Here is an 18,434-nt window from a genome sequence, read left to right on the forward strand (position 1 = left end):
GAACGAGGTACGGTCACTACGAATTCTTAGTGATGCCGTTTGGGCTCACTAATGCCCCTGCGGTATTTATGGATTTAATGAATCGAATTTTCAGGCCATACTTGGATCGGTTCGTAGTTGTGTTTATCGATGACATTTTGGTCTATTCGAGAGATGAAACTGAACATGCTAAACACCTGAGACTAGTGTTGCAAATTTTACGAGATAAGCAGTTATACACAAAGTTCAGTAAATGTGAATTTTGGTTGAGAGAGGTTAGCTTTTTGGGGCACGTGGTGTCCGCATCGGGTGCCAGAGTGGACCCGAACAAAATTTCGGCCATAGTCGATTGGAAACCTCCAAGGAATGTTACTGAAGTTAGGAGTTTTTTGGGGCTTGCCGGATACTATCGACGATTTGTAAAGGGTTTTTCGATGATAGCTGCACCGTTGACAAGACTACTCCAAAAAGATGTTAAGTTCGAGTGATCGGAACACTGTCAAGAAAGTTTCGATCGACTAAAAACCTGTTTAACCGAGGCCCAGTGCTAGTACAGGCGGAGTCCGGCAAAGAGTTTGTCATTTACAGTGACGCATCCTTGCTTGGGCTAGGTTGTGTGTTGATGCAAGAAGGTCGAGTTGTGGCTTACGCGTCGAGACAATTAAAGCCGCATGAGAGAAACTATCCGACCCATGACCTTGAATTAGCAGCCATAGTGTTTGCCTTAAAAATATGGCGACATTACTTGTTTGGAGAAAGGTGTCATATTTATTCGGATCACAAGAGTCTTAAATATTTGATTCATGACAAATTAAATCATTATGAAATATATCCATAACATCTTGACTCAATAACAAGAGCATTATATTATAGATGTTGAGGATTGATGTAGCACCCCAAACCCGGCCCAGAAGTTATGGCCGGATCCGACATGCCACATCAAAAACGTTAAAAAAAAATCCATTCTAAGTCTAGAAAATCGTACTTAATGTTCAAAAGATTAATTCATTAAGGGTTAAAGTGAATGGAAGTCGTGCACCGGTAGGAAACCGAAAAAGAGGTGGTGAGTCCATCGGATCGCTAATACCAAGCTCCTTGGATCCAATCCTGAACATGCATACCGCCATTGCCACACCTTAACGTCATGGATATTTCTAGGAAACCGATTTGATTAAGTCATTTTTAGGAAAAGTGATTAATTTTGGAAAATACTTTCATTGCGAAAGGTTTGCTTGTTGTCGTGTTATTTTGAAATCAACTGTTGTTTTTCAAAACGCGCCCTAAAGCTATCCAGTTTCAACAGTTAAAATAAGTAATACCTATCTTAGTAATACATATTAAAACCATCAAAAATAAATAAGCGGCATTATTACATTTAAAAGCCCAAAACCTCAAACGTAATTAAAAGGATGTCCAGTTCACGGAAGAAAATCAAACTTTCGAGCGGGTGGCCACTCGAATTCCCTCACGACTCCAAGCCCACTATGGTTGGGGATTTCCTGCGTGGATGAAAATAAAAAGGGTGAGTTTGGGGAAACTCAGTGTGTAAGGAAAACCCATTTAAAGTCTAAGTCAGCTCAAGCCCATTGGGCCTAAGCCCATTCAGTAATATGATGGTGCTGGGCGAGCCCTTTTCAGATTACAATAACCGGGCCTTAGCCCTTATTCAGATAACATGATGGCTCATAGGCCCATTTCAAAATACATGCAACATCAAGAAACATATGCAAGCCCATTTGGGAGACTACTCAACCCACCAACCACTACACTCCACCCGTACCAGCCATACACTCCATGTGGGAATAGCTCAACCCACCCACTTAACACTCCACAGCCAAAGCAAGATTGCTCGATTATCATAAATTGAGGCAAAGCCTCCAGTATGTGGACAAGCCACTTTCAGTACTTCCTCCGTCAATATCCCAATCCCATGCATCATATAATAACAACATGGCATGCAGTAAATAACAACAGTCAAACATGAATTTAGATCAATTTAACCCTAGGGGTATTTCGGTAATTTTGCACCTAGGGGTATAACAGTAATTTTCCATACATAGGGGTATTATAGTAATTTAGTTGCTTTTAGGGTTTTTCATGCATATTCCTACTTTTCACGTACTAACAGAATCACTACCGAGGGTTCTTACCGAATTGGGCCCGTTGGTCCATCATTCCAATTTTGGCTCATTAAGCCCAAAAATATCGAGGGCACAGAAATTATGCACTTTGCAGTCCAAATTTTGCAGCTTACCAAAAACATTAATCGATTTACCTCACGAGCATTCGCACACTCGCAAATCTATAAAATACCGATTTTCGGCATTTCGGCTTTTCGACTTTTGTCGATCCAGACTAAGAAAGAGGGTGTTAGTTACACACCTGTTTGCAACGATATGCTGACGAGATCCACACACGAACCGCCTACAATTGGATTACTAACACGTTAATCTAACTATTCAAATACAAACTACGTATTAACCCCTTACAATATTCGGCCAACCACACCTACAGATCATAGTAAGCTTATAAGAAATCAATAAGCAACTCATTAACAAATTTTTGTCAATGTTTACCACATAATCATAATTTCACTGCAAGCTGTCTTCCTGAGCAACAGTCACTAAATCATTTATAACTGGAGCTACGAAACTCCAAATCAAGTTCCGTTAATTTTCCCTGAAAATAGACTCATATATCTTCTATTCATAAAATTTTCAGAATTTTTGGTTTATCCAATCAATACCAGAATTTTCTCAAAGTTTCCCATGTTTCACTGTTTGACTAATCTGACCACTCTTCATTACGAATCAAATTTCTCATTGTACAGAATTCAAAATATGTTCTTGTTTATTTCATTAGAAACTAGACTCAATAAGCTTTAATTACATAATTTATTCAGCTTCTAATTCATCTCCCACAATTTATGGTAATTTTCCAAAGTCACGTTATTGCTGCTGTCCCAAGCAGATTTATTACCAAATCACTCTTTCACACCTAACTTGCATGCATGTTATTTACACATGTATATCACCAATCAATCATCACATATCTATGATTTTACTTAAGTATAATCTCCATTTCATCATTTTAAAGCACAACATGTTAGCCGATTTTCCCTTTAGCATCTAAGGCACATGCATGTTCATTTGTTTGGCTCAACTTCACCTATCTTCCATTTTTCATCAAAAGAACATGAAACAACAACCATTTCCTTCATTTTAATTCATGACTAAATGCTCACAACACAACTAAAAATCAAAATATACTTCAAGAGTTAAGGTAGAATCAAGAAGAACTCATGAACCTCAAAATAGAAGCAAGGTACCAAGAACTTACCTTCAATTTTCCTCCTAATGACCGAATACTCAAGAGCTTTCTCCTCTCCTTTCTCTTCTCTAACTTTCAGCTATGATGAACAAAGATGGACAAAACTTTGTTCTTTTCACCCCTTTTTCTTTTAATAAAACTTCATATTTCATCCATTTAATTCTTTAATACAAAAGACATGATATTCTTATCATGAAACATTTACCTAACCCATTATCATGGAACATTTACCTAACCCATTATCATGGAACATTTACCTAACCTATTATCATGAAACATTTACCTAACCCATTATCATGGAACATTTACCTAACCTATTATCAATTTGTATCAATTTGTACAATAAATTATGGATATCAAGTGTACATTTTGTCTACAACAACATGATGGTTGGCCACTTCATGTAAAATGGGAGGTTTGTCATGCAAATCCTCCTATTTTGCACTCCTATTTATTGGGCCACTTCAATTTAGCCTATAGCATTTTCAAACATTTTCACATAGGTCCTATTTCATAATTTCACTCACAAATGACAAAATCAAAGCATGAAATTTTGTCAACATTCACAGAATTCCCGAAAATTGGGGCGTTACAATTGACTTGTATAAACAACGAAATAAGAACGAAAAGAGGAAAAGAAAATTGGGCACACAAATATTTATGTGGAAAACTCCTCCAAAGATAATAAAAACCACATGCAAATGAAGTTTCGACTTTTCACTAAATGGGTAAACAAACGAGAGTACAATATGGAGAAAATAAACCTAAATGTACGATGCGTACAAACTTAAACCCCAAAAACAAAGCTGTAACTCTCATAGAGTTTTCTCAAAAGAGGAACAAAATTCTCCCCATAATTACCACGAAAACTCTTACCAAAACTCATCTGCGGCTACATCTTGTCACCCAAAAAAAAAAGTTCTATAGTACTACATCTTTAATTGTCTTATAAAATTGGCCTCTTAAAACAGAGATACAAGGCCCTTTTAAATAGGCTAAGTTTAAAGGTCTAAAACAACTACAATATCCCTAAAGTAATCAGAGTTTGACTGGGAAAAAATATCAGAGTTTAATTGGGAGAAAAAATTTGATTTATGTGGAAAACAGGTCACCACGTCGCAACATCCTCATTCGTGTCGTCATGACTTCGTCCGTCATCGCAACGTGTTGCAACATCGGGAAGCTTCTTATTATGACGTCGTCGTCTGTTCAGCCAAAAATACGAGGCACACCCCACAATAGGCATGAAAACTTGAGTTTAATCCCAAACAACTCCATTCCCCTATCCTAATTATCAAAAAAATATCATTATCAAATATTTTCTTTCAATAAATATGTATAATTTCTTTTCTTATTACCTTTAATTTGAAACCAATACATAATATTTTCTTGGAAACAACTTCATACATAAAAGTCGTACAACATAGATTAGATGCTTTTCTCGCAAGTTTACGCATGAATTTGCATATCAAACTCTACAACTCAAATATTATAAGTTTGATCAAATGGAACGACTCATTCCACATTGAATACGGCCTATATCACATAATTTAAGTTTTATTCCGCTTTTAGTCATTTCAATTAATATTAGTTTTTATTGATGTACTGATCCATACTAGTTAGCACAGGACAAGTTGTTTTAGGGAAGTCAAAAAAAAAAATTAAGGAGTTAAAGTGTAATTTTACTACATATTAATTTGTAATTTTATAAAAGTTGAAAGGATTATATAGATAATTTTTTTATTGAGGGCAAAGCCACAGTTGATTTTGATATTTTAAACCAATTTTGAACATCTATTACTATATTTAAGTGTTTTACTGAATTGGTGTTACCCTCAATCATGTCATCAATTCAGTAACGAATTTACTAAAAGCCTGTCATTTTTAATAAGTAATTTATATTATTTTCAAGGCAATTCTATCTTTTCATATAAAATCTAAACAAATAATTTTGCATAATGGGATTTGAGCTCAAAATATTGATAACAATGCTCATGTCAATCTAACTAAAACTCAATCAATAATAATTTTTTAAAAATATCATTTGAGAACAAAAATAAATAAGCAATATCAGCAATTTAAAGAAAAAACATAGGTTTGCATTAGTGGATGTATGTATAATAAAATAAAATCTTCAAAATCAACTATAGTGGAATAATCTGGCATTAGTCAAGGTGTCTCCAACAAAATTAAATCTTCAAATTCAACTATAGATGGAATAACTTGTAGCTGCCAAAATGGAATTACTGAGCAAAGTAGTATATAAAAAGTAAACTGTGGATACATCAATAAAAATAATTTTTCAAGTTGCAATTATATTAAATATTGTCATTAAAATTAATTATTATAAATAATGTAATTAAATAATTAAGTTAATAAGCTAAATCAAATTCTCGTAATTAGTTTGATTGTAAAGAGATGTTCATTTAAAAAATTTATTTGAATTCGAGTTTTTAGGAGAACAAATAAAGGTATTTATTTAGACAGCATTCTTTGGATATAATGTTTGCCCATGTTTGTGGAACTTGAACTTGATGGTTGAATTATTCTCAAGATTCAATAAAATATTACTTAGGTCACTGTTACTTGCAAACTTAAACCAAAAATTTAGCCTTGGTTATGGCAACAATATTTATATTGTGAAAGGGCGTAATAGTTGTGATGGAAAGTCATAACACTTACATCTGTTTACCATTTCATTTTGATTCTTTCATTGAAGTCAATGCTTGGTTGAGAAGCTTCACTAGGGAGCATCAATGGCGGTTTTCAATCTACTCTTTGTTGTGTTTCCTTTCTTCTGTTTGTCAATAACCTCTCTTGCGGCGGACACCATTCGTGTGAATCAATCCATCAGAGATGGTGAAAATGAAACCCTAATTTCAACGAACGGGACTTTCGAGTTGGGATTTTTCAGCCCTGAACTATCGAGTAATCGTTACATAGGAATATGGTATAAGAAGATATCTCCAAAGAAAGTGGTTTGGGTTGCCAACAGGAACAACCCTATCAATGATACAAATGGAGAATTGTTACTTGCAGAGCAAGGAAACTTGATCCTTATGAATGCTACCAAAGGAACTGTTTGGTCTACTAATTCACCAAGCTTAGCTACTAATCCAACTGCTCAACTTTTAGATACCGGAAATCTTGTTGTCCAAGGCAATGGAAATGGAAATGTTGTGTGGCAGAGTTTTGATTATCCGGCTGATACATTTTTACCAGGCATGAAGCTCGGGATAAACTTGGTTACTGGCATGAATCGAAAGCTAACAACCTGGACGAGCATCAACGATCCTTCATTAGGTGACTACACGTTTGAGATCGATCCTGATGGACTGCCTGAGTTTTTCCTCGAGAATGATTCGGTGATGGTATACAGGACTGGATATTGGAATGGTATAACGTTTAGTGGGATAATCTTTCTAGGGCCGAATCCGGTTTTTACAATTGATTTTGTTTCCAATGAGAAGGAGATCTATCTCAAATATGAACTTAAAAATAAGTCGGTTCTTTATAGGATGGGTGTAACCCCAGATGGCACCATCGAGCGATTCATATGCGATGATCCCGCCCGAGGATGGAGGCCGTATTTGAACGTAATGACGGATACATGTGATCAATATAAAATATGTGGTGCATACGGTAGTTGCAACATCAAGAATTCCCCAGTATGTAGCTGCATGAAAGGGTTTGTGCCTAAGGATCCCAATGATTGGGAAAAAGCTGATTGGTCACACGGATGTGTCCGGAAAGTCCCATTGAGTTGCGAAAGAGGAGAGGATTTTCTCGAGTACCCCGATATCAAGTTGCCAGACTCGAGGAAGGCTTGGTACGACCGGACCATAGACCTTAAAGAATGCAAGAACCGATGCTTGAGGAATTGCTCTTGCACTGCCTTTGCAAATCTTGATGTTAGAGATGGAGGAAGTGGATGCATACTTTGGTTTGGTGATCTGATTGACATCAGGGAGTACGAAGAAAATGGACAGACTATTTATGTGAGGATGGCTGCCTCTGAAATAGGTACAATATTTTCAAATTTATATTTTATATACCACAATTAAAGTTGTCCATGGACTAGGTGGTCTATTCTACCCGGTCAGTCCAACTCAATTTGGATTAAGTTTGGACAAAAAAATTTGTCCTAGAGTTGGTACAGCCTAATTCAAATTTAAATTAAATGATTTTTAAACAGTTTTTTTATTTAGAATTAATATTAAAGTGTATAAATATTAATGCGGAGGATCAACTTACATAGTGTAAAACCAAAAGTAATTTTACACACTTCCGTAACTATTTATATAATTAATATTTTAATTATCTAATCGTTGAATTTATCAATATTATTGTACTTGTCATACTTGTAAATTTTCAAACCAATCCAATTTCTCTATCATGTCGATCTAAAATATTCTATATATTAATATATATTCAACGGTTGAACTTTTTACAAAAATAAATAGTTGGAAACTTTAAATATTAATCATATAAATAATTATGATTATGAAAGCTCGTAGAACTACTTTAATATTTATACTATGTAAGTAGATCCTCCTTATTTTTAATATTTATTATTTTTAAACAACGATATAAACTATTAAAGTAGGTCGGACTTGAACTTAAACTTTAAATTTTTTAAAAATCAAGTCTCAACTTGTTCGATCGATTCCATGATCGCTTCTATTCGAACATATAACAAAGATACCTTGTTAAAAATAATTTTTTGCATTTATTTTTAAAATCTTTTATGAGGTGGCATTGTTGATTTATTAAGTTTATCAAATATAAACTAATTTTTGCAATTTAAAATTCTTATATTGACCAGTTAATAAGTCAAACATTAAGAATGGATTTGAATGAACAATTTTTCAAAATTTTTGATGATTTTAAAATACACTAGATTAAAATATCAATGTCTAATTACACTGTTTAGATAAAAATTGAAAAAAAAAATATTTTAAATAAAAAATTAGAGAAACAAAACAGTTTGAATAAAATAAAATCAATATTCAACAAAAAAAATTACATAATGTTGGTGTACTTATGGGTCGGACCACTCGTCCAGGCTCGAAGTCCAGCTCAAAAGATGAGAGGATTTGGACAAAAATATAATGCCCGAAAAATAGGTTGGGTAAAATTTAAGGCTCGTTTTCTATCTGGGATGGATTTTGGGTAAGATTTTTAGTCCGAGCCTGCCCGTCCCAAATATTATTATGTTATAAAAATTATATTATTTATATATGTTAAATAATGATTATATATTTATACTTATATTAAATCACTAACTTAATTACAATTAAACCCATTACTCAAAGCCTAAAAAACTTACCACTAAACAACCCAACCCAAAATATAAAATTTTAAAATTATATTTAATAAAATAAAAATATTTATTATATTTATATGTATTTTTTAATATAATAAAATATTTATTATATTTATAGTAGTGTTTTTAATATAAATATTTTTCAATGTATTTTTAATGTGTTAGAAAACTTTTATTGTAGCGTTTTTTTAGTGCCTTTTTGTGTATTATATTTTTTTTAAAATTGTTTTTAGATAAAAACTAATCTAAAAAATCAAATCTGGACGGGCCAGTTTAGACCTAAGTTTATGTTTCTTAACTTGGATCAAGTTTGGGTAAAAAATAAGTGAGTTCATTTTTCTAGTCGAGTCGAACCCCAGCCTAAAAAATTAATCTAGATATCTTGCACGACCCAACTGACTATATATATACTAATGTTGAATGACACTTTAGTTTGATTTATCCTATTTTGCCCTTCGAGCTTTTGCTTTCAATATATATGTGTATTTTATTTAAGTGTCTAACATAAGTCAATCGATACTAAATAAAATTTATAAAATCGATTTAAACCTGTAATAAATTTAAAAATTATACATCATTTCAACTAAAATTTCATTTAGTGTTCTTTAATTAAATTTTTACAAATATAATTTTTACATAAATTTTTCCTCCATATCATTTATGTGTCATAATCTAATATATATAATACGAAAAATAATAATTTAAATTGGAATGGTTATTATGGCAGAGGCGTTTAATCTTTCGAAAGGACAGAAAAGGTTGAAGATGATTATAATCCCTATTACTACATCTGGTGGAATATTTGGGATTTGCTTAGGCATTTTCTTGATCATGAGGATGAAGAAACTTAATAAGAAAGGTAAACTTTCTCTTAAACACTAACACTAGTTTTGTTTGTATTTAGGAGAAAGGATTGTATGAAATAGGGACATTACATCATTTTGTATTCCTTTCTAAATATTTAATGATATTTTAACAATTTTTCCATGTCATTTGTACATAATTTTGGTAAATTTTTTTAATTCGAACCTCCAACCCCGAACCCCGAATTCAAACTCAAACTCAGAACTCAGAACCTTAAACATTGAATCTTGAACTTGGCCTTCTGGTTTAGGATTTAGAGTTTAAGGTTTGAGTTCATGGTTTAAGGTTTGGGGATTCAAGGTTAGGTTCAGGGTTCAGGGGTTCAAAGTTCAGGTTAATTACCAAACTTATGTATCAATGACATGGAAAAAAATTGGTGAAATGTCATTAAATATTTGAAAAGGGATACAGGATGACGCGGCGCCCTTGTTTCATACAATCCTTTCTCTTGTTTGTTTTGCTTTTTGAGTAGTAAGAGTATTACGGGCCGCAATTTATATCGCAGTCGTAATGATAATGTTATAACCAAGTTTGATTTTTCTTTACAACTCACATGTCATTGATTGGAGCAAATCATTGCCACTCACAACACAGTACTAATAAGTGATTTCTGCAATTTGATTTTTTAAGTATGAGATGAACACTCTTAATTAATAAATCAGATATTAAATTTTGAATTTGAGGCTACTTGGAATTAATTGTTTTGTGGTTAATCTTCTTTTGACTAATGATTCCTATGGTTTTTAGGAAGCACACAACAAGACCTAGAAGAGCAAGAAGACAACAATGAAAGAGGGAAAGGAGATTTAGAAGTACCATTATTTGATTTTCAGACAATATCTATAGCCACTAACAATTTTTCACTACAAAATAAGCTCGGACAAGGTGGCTTTGGAGCAGTCTACAAGGTATCTCTGTCCAAGAAAAAACAATTTTGTTTATCATTGAGATTGAATATCATTTTCCAATCTAAATTATGAATTTAAATTTAAAAAAAGAAAACAGTTTTTCAAATCAAACATTGATTTTAAATTGGGATTTTAGCAAATAATAATTAGTATATATAAACAATTTTAAATAATTTTCAAATTAAACCTTGATTTTAAATTGGGATTTTAAACAATTTTTTGACTTATCTTTTTTATCCCAATTTGGTACCTAAGTTTTTCAAATTGATACTCGAGTTTTCTTTTGTGCCGATTAAGTACTTGAGATTGGCTTTCAATGTTTAATTTGGTATTTCAGTTTTTTTTTGTCCCAATTAAGTATTTATAATTTTTTACTAGAGCAAATGTGCCAAACATTTATTAGGCCATATGATGTCGTTGAGCCTAATATTAAATTGAATATTAAAACCAAACTCAGATGCTAAACCGAACATTGAAACCAAATGATATATTAACCCAAATATTCATATTGTTTTATCAAAGAAACAATAGTCTAGAGATAAAAGGAGTTGCAAATGTTGGGATTCAATGGCTTGCTTATTTAAGACCTAAATACAATTTTTCTATATTTTTAACAAATAATAATTAGTATATATTAATGTTTGAAGGAACCAATCGAGGTCAAGGCTTCTGCTTGTTCCTTTGAATTCACCTCCATATATGATTGCATGAACTAAATATGATTAATTTTCGAATTTTACATAAGAATTTGCTCAACTTTGCAGGGAATATTGGAAAATGGACAAGAAATTGCTGTGAAAAGGCTTTCAAAGAAATCAGGCCAAGGAATTGATGAGTTCAAGAATGAAGTGTTGTGCATCTCTAAGCTTCAACACCGCAACCTAGTCAAGCTTTTAGGGTGTTGCATTGAGCCACATGAAAGACTTGTGATTTATGAGTTCATGCCAAACAAGAGCCTAGACTCCTTTATATTTGGTTAGTTTTATTTTTCTAATTTTTTTATTTATGTTTTTCATGTTAATTTTACGGTTTATGTAAATTAATCTTTTCAGGTTTTGATAATTACCTTTTCTAACAATATATCTTTAAGGTTTGAATTTGAGTTCCCTCCCTCAAAGTGTAATTTGTCTTACCACCGCATGGTGACAAATGTTGGAGCAAGAGGGCCTTTGGTCCCCCCCCAAAGTTTGAAAAAAAATTATTATGCCCTTTGAAATTTTTGAAAATTCTAATTAGGCCCCAATTTTCTTATTGAAATTTCAGTTAAGTTTTCTAAAAGTTTTGAAATTTTTATTTAAATCATTCAAACTTTTTAAAAAATCTCATTAATTCTTTAAAAAAATTTAAAATAGACCTCCAAAATTTTATGACACGTTTCACTACTGTCGTTGCACCTAATATTTGTTGGTAACTTTTAATTTTTTGTATTATTTTAAAATTGGTACAATACAAGTAACATGAATATTTATATTCCACCATCATCACAGTCACTGCATTCAATACTTGTTGGTAGGTTTTAATTTTCAGTAGTATTTTGAAATTGATACAATGCAAGTAACATGAATATTATATTCCGCAGATGAAAAGCAAAGGATATTGCTAGATTGGCCTAAGAGATTCCAAATTATCAATGGAATTGCTAGGGGACTTCTTTACCTTCACCAAGATTCAAGACTTAGAATCATACACAGAGATTTAAAAGCTAGTAATATATTACTCAATTATGAAATGACTCCAAAGATTTCAGATTTCGGCTTGGCTCGAAGTTTCGGAGAAGACGAGATTGAAGCTAACACGACGAGAGTGGTTGGCACATAGTAAGTATTTCAATCATATTTTCGTAAACCATGTATGTTATCGTTCTAAATTTCATTAAATCGAATAAAAAAATTTATGCAGCGGCTATATGTCTCCTGAGTACGCGATCGATGGCTTGTTCTCTATAAAATCCGATGTATTCAGTTTCGGAGTTTTGGTGTTAGAGATAATAACTGGAAAAAGAAACAGGGGATTCTCTCATCCAGACCACAAGTTCAACCTTCTTGGACATGTAAGATCAATTAATTGTCCCTTTAATTATAATTTGAGTCCCTCTACTATACTAAAAGTTATGAATTAATATCTATCTATATTAATTTGGCATAATTTAGTTTTTCTACTTTTATAATGTTATTAGTGTGTTTAAATTGATAACACCATAAGTGACATGATTTTCTTACAAGGCTAATATACTATTTGGTATCTGAGTTTTGCTTTAATATATAATTTGATACCTAAGTTTTTTTTCTCCCAATTTGGTACCTAAGTTTTAGTACTTGAGTTTTTCTTTGTCCCATTTAAGTACCTGAGTTTAGATTCAATGTTCAAATTGATACTTAAGTTTTTTTTGTCCCAATTAAATACTTGGTTTTTTTTTTGTACTAAAGCACATGTGTCAAATATTCGTTGGGCCACAAGACATCATTTGGTCTGCGTATCAAATTGAACATTGAAGCTAAAGCTAGGTATCAAATTAGGACAAAAAACTCAGATACCAAATTAAACATTAGAGTCAAATTCAGATACCAAATGGTATATTAACCCTTCTTAAAATTGTCTTACACTCATTCCCTGATATGCAAATTTATTATTGATTGAATTTCGTTGTGGCCTTCGTTATAAAAGGTAGAGGAGCTAACAACCTCTATACTTAGTGTCAAGATTCCTGTATTGTGTGACACGAAAGCTTGAGTTTAATTTCTATCATAATAAAGGGACTAAAAATAGAATTAAACCATTAATTTTCACTTTCATTATTATTTTTTAATAAGATTTTTCGATATTGTGTTCATCAGGCATGGAAGCTTTTAAACGAAGGGAGGTCATTGGAATTAATAGATGAAAAGGTAAGGAGTTCAAGCGAAATATCCCAAGTGTTGAGATCAATACAAGTGGGTCTCCTATGCGTGCAACAATGTCCAAAAGACAGACCAGACATGGCAACTGCAGTTTTGATTCTGAGTAGCGACAACATTCCTTCATTACCTCAGCCTAAAGAACCAGGCTATTTCGCTACAAGAATTGTCCACCATAACGGTGACCCTTCTTTCTCGACCAATCTCAGCCCTCCATCTAATTCACTGTCCATAACATTCCCAGGACCTCGTTAGTAATTTATCCAAATCTGCATTTTAGAATTTTGGGTCTTTTTAATAAATGCATATATATAATTATAACTTTTAATTCATTGATTTATTTAAGGTTTTTCTATATACCTCAAAGATATGAGTTCAAACTCTGATATTATCTTCCTCCTCTCGATGTTTGGGGTTTATGTTTTGTAGCAAGATGTACAAAAAAAAAAAACAGTACTTTTAAATGTAATTATATGTTACATAATATTCTTTTTGTCCAATTTTTTTTAATAATCTTATTATAGGTGTTCTACAACTAAAACACTTCATCGAGATCGTACAGAAACTTACAAGATCTCAAGTAAAATGTAATTCAACATCATCATCATTATTCTGAACGACAGAAGCCTCTATCTTCACTAAAAGAATGACACTTCAATGGCCTCTACGTTATAGTCCCAAAGAAGTATATTTTATACATTTATTTTCAATTAGGAGACAATTGTTATTATCCCATTACATCCTAATGAAACACTCGTATCTTTATACCTATCTCTCGACAATCACCTTATATATAGTAAAATATCATTCTAGTGGAACCCATGCCGAAGCTCCCCCTCCTCTATAAAATCCTTCTCCGTCACCAAGATGAAAGAATGCTCCAAGAGGCCTACTAAATCTATGTCAAATCCCTTCGAAGAAGCCTCCAAACTTATGAAACCCTCGGAAATCACCATTCTTAGTAGTTTTCTACACTATCAATAGTGCGAACCACCTCTACTTTAACGACTTTCTGCATCCCCTACAATGTGAACCATTATAACAAGTCATCCTAACTTTTATATTATAAAAAATTAATAATTTAAATGTAATTATATGTTCCATACTATTCCCTTTACAATTAAATTCTCTTATTTTAGTCAATTTTTTAAATGTTGACTTTTATTGTTTTAAAATTTTTAATTAATTAAATTTTATAATATATATACCTTCATGTCTTTGAGCCAAGCCTAAGCAAACACAAATGGGTCCATTAGGTAGCTTTAAGCCTAGCAAAGGCAACCAGCCCATATACATTGGCCAGGCCACCAAAGCACACCAAGGGGTCTAACATCATAGAGTACCATTACCCCTTCTCTTCTTATACATTGTTGAGATTTTTACAAATCTTCTCTTCTTATACATCATGGATCTCCATCTCACCCATGGATAAAATTAAAAAAGGGGTGTTTTCAGAGGCGAATTCAGAAATACTTTTAGGAGATAAAATTGATTTATAAATTTTTGAGATGTTAAAGTATAACTTTATCATGTATTAATTTATGATTTTATTATTTTTCAAGGGACTAGATAGAATTTATTTTCATTTGGGGGCAAAGTATAATTTACCTTATATTAATTTATAATTTAATCATTTATAAGGGACTAGAAATGTATTTCTTTTTATTTTGGGGGAGCAGTGTTTTCCCCCCTTATATTCACCCATGGGTGTTGTACAATTAAAACGCTTCGTCAAGATTACACAAAACCTACAATATCTCAAGTAGAATGCAATTAAACTTCATCATTAGTATTTCAAACGATAAAAACTTCTACTTTTATGAAAGGAATGACACATCAATGGCCTCAACGTTATAGTCTCAAAAAAGTTCATTTTATACATTTATTTTAAATTAGGGGACAATTATTATACCCCCAATACCATCAAATTATCCTATTACATACTAATGAAACACCCATATCTCTATAGCCATTTCTCTATAGCCATTTCTCTACAATCACCTTATATATAGTAAGACATCATTCCATTGGGACCCATGCCGAAGATCCCCCTCCTCTATAAAATCCTTCTCCGTCACAAAAAACCTATTAAATATCTGTCAAATCCTTTTAAAGAAGTCTCCAAACTCATGAAGCCCTCAGAAATCACCATTCTTAGTGGCTTTCTGCATCCCTTTAATGTGAGCCGCCATAACAAGCCATCCCAATTTTTATATTATAACAAATTTTATTCAATATTTTAAAAGCTAAAATATTACATAATAATTACATATTTTTAAAATCAATTCAAACCAAACCCATATCACTTAAAACAAAGCAATTTGCTTTCTAATTATATTTGTAAGTAAACTTCTATCTTCTAAATTCTTAATTCTAAGTCTTAATTTAGTTGGAAAAGTCAACCCATGTGAAATTTCTTTGATTGCTTCCTAAACCTAACATGGGGCCACCCCTAACCTATTTGATTTAGATATTTATAGATTTTTTAATTTTGTTTAATATTTATAGAATTTTTAATTTTGTTTAGTTTGTCTAATTATGTACCCAAAGAAAAAAAAACATCAATTGGACAGAATTTTTAATATTCAATTCCCTTAAAAAGAGTTAGGCACTTTATTCTTCACATGTTTGTTTATCATCAAATTGAATACATAAAATGATAATGTCAACTTAATGCGATCCATTAAATACTCTTCCATATATAGAAATATGAAAAAAAATTTCTTTGAGAAACTGGGGATGACATTTATTATATACTACTATGGTTCCTCATGTTTAATTTTGAGTTAACTATTTGTTTATATTAAATTATTGATTTAAAAATTTTGAAGATATGTCGATTAAGTTTTAGTTTGATTGGCATAAGTATTGTTGTTAGTATAGGAGGATGTAGGTTTGAGTGCACTGAAGCACATTATCTTTCTATTTATAGGTAGACTTGTTAATGGGTTAGATTATCCACCCAGACCCGAAGACCCACTCAAAATTTAGGAGAATTTAGGTAAAAATATTAGGCTCGAAGAATGAAATTGGACAAAAATTTAGACCCTTTTAAAATATGAGTCGAGCTTAAGGAGGATGTAGGTTTGAGTGCACTGAAGCACATTATCTTTCTATTTATAGGTAGACTTGTTAATGGGTTAGATTATCCACCCAGACTCAAAGACTCACCCAAAATTTAGGAGAATTTAGGTAAAAACATTAGGCTCGAAGAATGAAATTGGACAAAAATTTTAGACCCTTTTAAAATATGAGTCGAGCTTAAGCTTAAACATTTAAGACCCGAACTCGACTTGTCCCATTTCTTTGATTGCTTCCTAAACCTAACATGGGGCCACCCCTAACCTATTTGATTTAGATATTTATAGATTTTTTAATTTTGTTTGATTTGTCTAATTATGTACCCAAAGAAAAAAAAAACATCAATTGGACAGAATTTTTAATATTCAATTCCCTTAAAAAGAGTTAGGCACTTTATTCTTTACATGTTTGTTTATCATCAAATTGAGTACATAAAATGGTAATGTAAAATTAATGTGATCCATTAAATATTCTTACATATATAGAAATATGAATTTTTTTTGAGAAACTGGGGATGACATTTATTATATACTAATATGGTTCAACTATTTGTTTATATTAAATTATTGATTAAAAATTTTAAAGGTACGTGGATTGAGTCTTAACTCAATTGGCATAGACATTGTTATTAATGCAAGAGAATATGGGTTAGAGTGTGCTGAAGCACATTATCCTTCTATTTATGGGTAGATTTGTTCATGGATTGGACTACCCGCTCAGGCTCGAACGCCCGTCCAAAATTTGGGAGGATTTAGGTAAAAATATTAAGCCCAAAAAATGGGATTGGGCAAAAAAATTACACCTGTTTAAAATACGGGTCAGGCTCAGGCTTTAACATTCAAGGCCTGAGCTCGGCCAGACCTGTTCTTAAGTTTATAATACTTTATATTATGTAATTTAAAACACATTAAAAAAAACCTATACAAAATATATAATACTACTCTAATGTAAACATTAAAATAATGTTAAGATGGCTATATAAAAATTTCAATAAATAAAATGTATAAAATTATTAAATATTAAAATGATATAATATAGATAGTTTTAAAAAATAATATGGGCAGGGCTAAAATGAATTTGGGTTAGTCTTTTGTAAATATGAGCAGATTTGGGCATTTTTTGTCGGGCTGGGTTAGTCAAAAATAAAATATATTAATATCATGCTTAGGCATGACCCGGCCCGGCCCATGAACACCTCTATTTATAGGTTGGGGGAGGCTATAAATAGTTTTAAGACTTATATAAAAAAACAATAGATACGATCAGAATCTATTATGAGATTATTCAAAAAAATTGAAAGTTCAAATATGTTTTAAATCTTTATATATTTCATATATTTGAATTTTTTTAATTTTCAGAGCTTTAGTTTCTCAACATTGTTATTAAAAATGTTGGTTCTATTATTATCACTAATCAAATTCTTCTGTCAAATTCTTCTGTCAAATTCCAATTATGTTAAAAGTTTAAATTCTAAATTTTGTTATTTAGATTAACTAATGACATTATAAAAGTAAAGGATCAATTATGTAATAAATTCAAATTCTAAAAATTTAACCATTGCCTTATAATATAAAAAAATGCAAGCGAATCCCAAAAATTATGTGTCGAACTCTAACACCCTTAGATTTGTTTGGCCAGAGAATTTTGAACATTTGGAGATTTTAAAATGCTAATATTTTAGATTTGATGAATTCAAAATACTAGCAATTATAATTATTATTTTAAATAAATAATTATTTAAAAATAAAATTATTGGATTTTAAAAATACATATTACTCGTATATTTATAAGAATAATTATATTAAAAATAAATAATATAAAAATGTTTGATATGTGTATCATTATATTTATAAAATAAAATTTTAAAAATATATATTACTCGCATATTTTTATCTAAATAAATAAATTCACTTTTAGAATTTTAAGAACCTTATATAAATGAAATCCCCACACTGTTTAGGCATTTAAATTATATATAATCACAACATTATAGTTGAAAAATTAATAATATTAATTATTTAGATTAACTAATAATATTATAAAAATATAAAA

The 18,434-nt window shown here is 31.4% G+C and overlaps 1 protein-coding gene and 1 long non-coding RNA gene across 2 annotated transcripts; one reads left to right on the top strand and one right to left on the bottom strand.

Annotated features, from left to right (window-relative positions):
* Window positions 1–1,450: 1,450 nt before the first annotated feature.
* Window positions 1,451–3,499, bottom strand: LOC128294220 (uncharacterized). Its single transcript, XR_008284533.1, has 3 exons — window positions 3,319–3,499; window positions 2,362–2,403; window positions 1,451–1,478 (listed from the first exon to the last, which is right to left on the bottom strand). It is a non-coding gene; the product is annotated as an uncharacterized LOC128294220 (long non-coding RNA).
* A 2,467-nt stretch (window positions 3,500–5,966) lies between these two features.
* Window positions 5,967–13,775, top strand: LOC108485096 (G-type lectin S-receptor-like serine/threonine-protein kinase At4g27290). The gene is made up of 7 exons (XM_017788948.2): window positions 5,967–7,332; window positions 9,363–9,494; window positions 10,247–10,407; window positions 11,172–11,382; window positions 11,987–12,224; window positions 12,307–12,457; window positions 13,242–13,775. The coding sequence occupies exons 1-7, from the start codon at window positions 6,066–6,068 to the stop codon at window positions 13,554–13,556; spliced, it is 2,475 nt and encodes an 824-aa protein (XP_017644437.1). The 5' UTR covers window positions 5,967–6,065; the 3' UTR covers window positions 13,557–13,775.
* Window positions 13,776–18,434: the final 4,659 nt, after the last annotated feature.

The sequence above is a fragment of the Gossypium arboreum genome, chromosome 6 (genome assembly GCF_025698485.1).
Source record: "Gossypium arboreum isolate Shixiya-1 chromosome 6, ASM2569848v2, whole genome shotgun sequence".
NCBI lineage: Eukaryota > Viridiplantae > Streptophyta > Magnoliopsida > Malvales > Malvaceae > Gossypium > Gossypium arboreum.

Coding starts and splice junctions, on each gene's coding strand:
- LOC108485096 (XM_017788948.2), top strand. CDS start 6,066: ATGGCGGTTTTCAATCTACTCTTTGTTGTGTTTCCTTTCTTCTGTTTG. Junction 7,333..9,362: donor GATGGCTGCCTCTGAAATAG/GTACAATATTTT, acceptor TTATTATGGCAG/AGGCGTTTAATCTTTCGAAA. Junction 12,458..13,241: donor AGTTCAACCTTCTTGGACAT/GTAAGATCAATT, acceptor TGTGTTCATCAG/GCATGGAAGCTTTTAAACGA.